This window comes from Mercenaria mercenaria, chromosome 11 (assembly GCF_021730395.1).
Source record: "Mercenaria mercenaria strain notata chromosome 11, MADL_Memer_1, whole genome shotgun sequence".
NCBI classification, from domain to species: Eukaryota; Metazoa; Mollusca; class Bivalvia; order Venerida; family Veneridae; genus Mercenaria; species Mercenaria mercenaria.
Window position 1 is genome coordinate 41,894,508 of NC_069371.1, and position 6,511 is coordinate 41,901,018.

Genomic DNA, 6,511 nt, shown 5'->3' on the forward strand with positions numbered 1-6,511 from the left:
ATACATTTGTACTTCAGAATTTGAATGTATGGATTCATTGACATTTGCAGAGAAAAAGATAACAAGGAAAAGAAGAAAATAGAGAGAACAGCGTATCTCTCTGTCACTGATGCTAATGAGAAACTAGCATGAACTCTTTAGAATGATACAGGGTCATGGTCTCACTTAATTTACTTTCCTGACAGCTGTAGATTTTTTTCTTTTTGCAAGTTTTAGTGATCCTGTGTGATAAACGGGACCGATTGATATAATCTGATACCAGTTGTGAATATACAATTACTAGACTGTCTGGTGAATATGTATCAAATTTCCTGCCGTTTTGTCCGACTATTGAATGAACGTATAGGAAGTAAATACTTTAATAATATTTATTTGTGAAAAAGAATTATACGTTGCACTAATTGGATTTAAATTCCTAACATACTAAGAATACTTAATTTCAAATCTTCAAAATTTGAGATTAATTTATTGCTTACAATGTACCAATTTGCCACAACTTGAGTACATTGTATGAGGTATTAGTACAAGTAACTTTTGAATACCTTGAATATGTTGAACGGAAGTAAATAAACATTTTATACCACCTTTTCCTTGTCGGCGACCTAAGTAAATCAAATTTGCCACCACTTAAACCTGATAAAACAGCTGCATTTGGTAAGTTACATAAACTAAATATTGTGTTAAAAGATAAGTAATTGTGTGTAAACGTTATCATATTCCTTCGTGTTTATAATATATTTCTAACAGTAAGCTAGAAATAAAACCACATTAGGAGATTGAATTGACTTAAGCTTTTTGTACCTAATTTCATAATTTCTATTGTTACACTTTGTATAATTTAAAAACTGTCACAAAATCACGTTACGAGCATCATTGGTGACGGTTATGTAAAGATTTTCGACTATTGTTAAACATAATGGTACCTTACTATAATAACATGGTTGTCATATTCATCTGCTTTCTTCATTTGCTGATTTCATGCAGAAGTGCAATAATTTCAAAGTTTATTGCTGGCCTTGTTATAAATTTCAAATTAAGAATTCTTTGAATATCATTGTAAAATAGGAAAGATTGAAAGATTGGTAAACGAATTAATGCGTAATTTTAAAGCTCGTTGTACATGTTTTATGCTTATCTGAAAATGGAAGGTGATATCGCTGACAAATAAACTGTATTGTGTCTAGCACCTTAACGGTATATGTATAAGTTTCATTTTTATGCGGACGTTAATTATCCTTTGTTATCTTATTAATATTCTCAAGACATGCCCATGTTCATAACAGGCAATGCATATAACAATTTTATAAAACGCCTTGATAATCACAAGTTTATCAATATAATGCATCGTTAAACAAGACAAAGTTTTGTGAGATAATTTTGTTACAGTGGACAATCACCAGTAAAACTACCATTTCTTACATATACTGAAACTAAGATATTTTTTGATATTCAAATTCATTTTGAAAAGATGATTTTTATGATGTTATCATACAACTTTAAGGATATGTGGCTAAATAATGGTAACTAAAATCCTATCGATTATTGACAGAGCATCAAAAGATAAGGAAATTACACATGTTTTACCATATACTATGGGATTTGGAGTTAAGATTTCATTTTTAATTACCAACCTCAGTTGTAGGCGCTCTAATAATTCTAAATGAGTTAAAAGTAACATAACCCAAAACTCATACAAAATAATTCGTTGTTTTAAATTAGGGTGTGTTTAAAAAATGAATTTATCCGCACATCACTTGCGTACCTTTGTACCATATATATTTTCTCTGTCAACTATGTAGACGTTACAATCCAAAGGAAATAGAGACTATAAAAATTTCAGGAATTGGACATGACCAAATTCAACATTACAAATTACACTTTACAGTGTAAAGAATATATGAATTATTGTGAATGGACGTAACATTTTAGAACGTTTGTGTGCGCAATGATTGTAAACGTGATCATTAATTATAACTACTGAATGGACGTTTAACGTTTGGATTTTAGATAAGAAATAATTTGCCATTAGATGTTGGGATATTTCCCGTAGCCGTACGTTAAATGAGGTGTGCAACAAGAACATTCTGTCCAGCAGTAATTTGCGTTGGCTACAATCTGTTACTTACTGTTTGACCTACCTTTTCTGTTACATGTTTTATTCATTGATTTGTTTTTAAATATAGGTCGACGAATTTATTTTAAATTTTCAAAATGTTTTTTAATGGGGCTATTTTCCTTTGTAAATTTTGGCAATTTTGGACAACAAAAAATGCTAAAATCTAAAGTGTTGCTTTATTTATTGATGGATTGTTATACACATATATTGTTATAGTTAACACAAAAGCAACATTTCAATGCTCAAATTTTGTAACATTTCAAAGATTTAATTTTGTCCGATTTTTTTTTCAGTAGGAAAAGTAAATATAATTGACATTCTTTATAATATCTAAAATTATAAATTCATACTTGCGTAAATGGATCTTGTAAAATATACCCAGAGTTTGTGAAAAAAAGCCCCAGTTACGGATTATGCTGATGAAACAGTAAGTTTATTGAAAACATGCATTTTTTTCGCATGGGATTCAGTGTGTTACTGCAGTGAGATCATACGTAAGGAAAATCATGGTTGCTATGTTTAATATCGTACCGTGGACACTGCTGTATTTATTCATATCGTTAAATCGACATGTTTTTGCAATGGAAAAACAACTGGAAGAACCAATGTGTACTTCAAGATTCGACTACGAATATAAAATGTTACATAAAATGGTCTTGGTTGAAACAGAACAAAACAAAATCAAGGAATTAATAGGGGAAATAAATATCTCACAGAACAAGCTGAAAGGTAATATTCTTTTAAATTCTATATACACAAATATTATTTCTTTTGAACATTTGTACATACGGCTCATTTAAACGGGTCAACCGTGTTGTTGCACTTATAAAATAGACTGGCCCGGTTTATTGGTTTGTCAAGGCTACGGACATGTATTTATTTTGCCATCGAAATATTTCTATAAAATGCTTCTTCCCCTTCCGTTTTGATCCGTCCATGTTTGCAAACACGTTCGTTTATTTTATGGACTGTACAATGTGACACATAGTGAGAAATCTTGTATATAGAAATATTGTTCTATAATTACTGAATCATTTTACTCTTACTAGATGATAGCCGAAGGTGCACAACGGCCAAATCACAAGTAATATCAGTGTGGAATTACTTGATTAGTGATAATTTTATTATGCAACTTTGTATTGCCCCTTAATCAATGTGATATTTTCTCACACTGGATCTGATTTTCTCATAATTATTTTCGTATAGGTCGTAATTTTCTTACATTGAATAAGATGAACTCAATAAGGCTTAATTTGATCAATATGTTAGGCATAATTCATCTCATATTTATCTTATTTATTTCAAACATGTTTTCTATACATGTAACACAGACTCTAAATCCTTTCCTACAAATAAAAAAAACACTTGGAAACATACATTTTGTTCTACGTCAGAATTTCAGAAATAAACCATGCGAAACTATTAAGTTAACTTGACCTATACTTGTTTGCAGTTACGTGTACTTGCTTATAAACACTTCATTATTTCTGTAAAAGATATAAAAGCATAAGACATCAAAGCTTATAAAGTTTTTAACAAGTATTTCTCAAGTAAAACTATGTGCAATATAATGTAACTAAGAATCTTTTTTAGTAAAGTTCGTGAAAAAAATGAAATCAAACATACAATTCCATTTTTAATATACAACTAATATTACAATGTAACTTTGCTGTTTAAGCTACATTAATTTCTTTTTAACACTTTTGTATATTACAGAAGAGAGTCTTAGAAGTCAAGCAACATTGGAACAAATTGAAAACAAACTGAAGCAGATAGAAGTGAAAACGTCGTTTGATGGGACAGGAAATACGTATATCCGCTGGGGAAGAACAGAATGTCCCGGCAATGGGACAGAAATGGTGTACAAGGGGTATGCCGCAGGTGGACTTTATAGTAACAAAGGTGCTGCAAGCAATTATTTGTGCTTACCAGAGGAACCAGTGTGGGGTGTTTATGAAGACTCAGAGCAGACATCTGGTACTGTGTATGGAGCAGAGTATGAACTCTATGATAGAAATATGGATAGGTTCTTTGGCAAGACTATGCTCAACCACGATGTGCCATGCTGTATCTGTAGGACAAAGAGGCCAAGTGTTCTGTTTATACCAGGTCGAAACATCTGTTATGACGGTTGGACGTTGGAATATAGCGGATATCTCACCAGCGGACATGACAGCCATCATGCTACCGAATTCGTTTGCCTTGATATCAACCCTGAGATTATATCTGGAGGATTCTCTGATACTAATGGAAAGCTGTTCTATTTTGTTGAGGCTCGTTGTGGATCATTGAAATGTCCACCTTACGTGAACGGACGAGAGCTTACATGTGCTGTGTGCTCCAAATAACAACACTGTATCGATGTGCGTTGTCGAAACGAATTGATTTGAAAATAAGACGTAAGTGGCAATCAAAATGTCATTCGGAAGACATTTTAGCTCCAGAAATCTGCCTTTTATGAGGATACATTTGCAACATGTTTAACAACAATATGAATGCTCAAAGAACACATGGGTTGTAATGAAAGATTGAATCTCAGTCGTAGCAATTTTCGCTCTATTATACATTTCTTCTGTTTCGTAAAGATTGCCTTCTAAACGATAAAAAACAACATTACTATCTGTTCGATCTGCCTTATATGTACCGAGGATCATTTTTACTTCTTCGTTTTGCAAAATCAAACTTTACTTATTGCGAAAGTATCCCAGTGGGTGTAGTAGGATCTTTTTGATTTTTACATTACCTTTTATAATGCCGATCAAAAATATTTTTTTCCCATTTCAACATTTTAATTTCGAAAAATGTTTTCTTTAATGAAATATCCGTTCAAAACTAAAGTCAAAATTATATTTCACTGACTGCAAAGTGATTCTCAGTGAAATATATGAAAACGTTAGTGATTTAAAAATAATCATAAGAAATTTTAAAGAAATAGCTGTAGAAGCGTAAAAATAAAGCTACCAAAGACACGAAAAGCATGTAATGTTTTTTTTTTTCTGTTTGAAATACTTACAGAACCAGATCATAAATATTTATGAAAGAAATCCGAACAAAAGCGTGCTACGGATTTAATTTTCAGTTTAGAAAAATAAGAGGTTTCTTTTCTTTTTGTTTGTATTTACTTGTGAAATACAGGCCGTACTTTTTTACAGAATTTTATATGTACATAAAAATCTGCTTTATCAGAATAGCATAAATATAGATGTATGTTAGAGGGCAAATTATACAAAATATATATGACTACAGATATCTACTTGACAAAAGCGATACTGCCTTGGAACTTTCAACAGGAAACTTAAACCGGTTGTCAACTGCATACTTATTCTATATTTAACTTGTAGGACGAGATAAATAAAATATTTACCTTCTGGCTGAGTGAATAGTCTTACCCTAAGCCCTCTTTACACAAGGGAAACAATTTGTTTATATAGTGAAATTGTTGAGTGAACACTGTTTGTTAATCCTTATCCTGTCCATGTTATACCAGTGCAATGGAAAAGTAATCTATTGTAAAATACAGGCCGTACTTGTTTACAGAATTTTATATGTATATAAAAATCTGCTTTAACAGAATAGTATAAATATAGATGTGTGTTAGAGGACAAATTATACAATATATATATGGCTACAGATATCTACTTGACAAAAGCGATACTGACTTGGAACTTTCAACAGGAAACTTAAACCGGTTGTCAACTGCACACTTATTCTATATTTAACTTGTAGGACGAGATAAATAAAATATTGTCCTTCTGGCTGAGTGTAGAGACTTACCCTAAGCCCTCTTTACACAAGGGAAACAATCTGTTTATATAGTGAAATTGTTGAGTGAACACTGTTTGTTAATCCTAATCCTGTCCATGTTATACCAGTGCAATGGAAAAGTAATCTATCTAGTATGTTAAATGCTATGCATGATAAGTCAGTCATGCACTGAACAGTCCTGAAATTGATTTCTTTGATTTTCTCATATTTCTAGATGTGTTTTCCCATACTTTGACGCATATAAATTGATAGAAGAGATTGTTCTCTTACCAGCAGTGACCTTTTCATTGTATTTACCTTGTGAAATTCTGTGGGTTTTGACTTTTTCAAAATAATCGTCTGTTTGTTGACAAATTTCACCACAGAAAATGTCACACTTTCCCAAGGGCATTTAACTTATTTGTTCTTTACATAATTTTCTATTTAGATTGTTAATCCTTAGGGCAGTTATGTATAATAAGGCATGCCTTTTTCCTGCGTAGAGGTAGAAAGTGCATGGTTTGCATGGGGTACTAGGTCAATAGCCCCCTAGGCCTACAGTTAAGACATAGCGGAGTTGTCTCCAGTTTTTCCAAATATTTTACCCGGGATCATTTCTTTTTCAGCTCAAATAACTTTTTTTTCCGAAAA

At 31.8% G+C, this 6,511-nt stretch overlaps 1 protein-coding gene across 1 annotated transcript; it reads left to right on the plus strand.

Moving 5' to 3' along the window:
• The first annotated feature begins 1,866 nt into the window (after positions 1–1,866).
• On the plus strand, positions 1,867–5,871 carry LOC123531922 (uncharacterized). Its single transcript, XM_045313226.2, has 3 exons — positions 1,867–2,066; positions 2,587–2,845; positions 3,833–5,871. Exons 2-3 carry the CDS (start codon positions 2,623–2,625, stop codon positions 4,462–4,464), a joined length of 855 nt encoding a protein of 284 aa, XP_045169161.2. The 5' UTR covers positions 1,867–2,066; positions 2,587–2,622; the 3' UTR covers positions 4,465–5,871.
• The last annotated feature ends 640 nt before the right edge of the window (positions 5,872–6,511 follow it).

Excerpts from the sequence above, each read along its gene's own strand:
- LOC123531922 (XM_045313226.2), top strand. The coding sequence starts at position 2,623 with ATGGTTGCTATGTTTAATATCGTACCGTGGACACTGCTGTATTTATTC. Across the intron at positions 2,846-3,832 it reads CTCACAGAACAAGCTGAAAG|AAGAGAGTCTTAGAAGTCAA; the intron begins GTAATATTCTTT and ends TGTATATTACAG.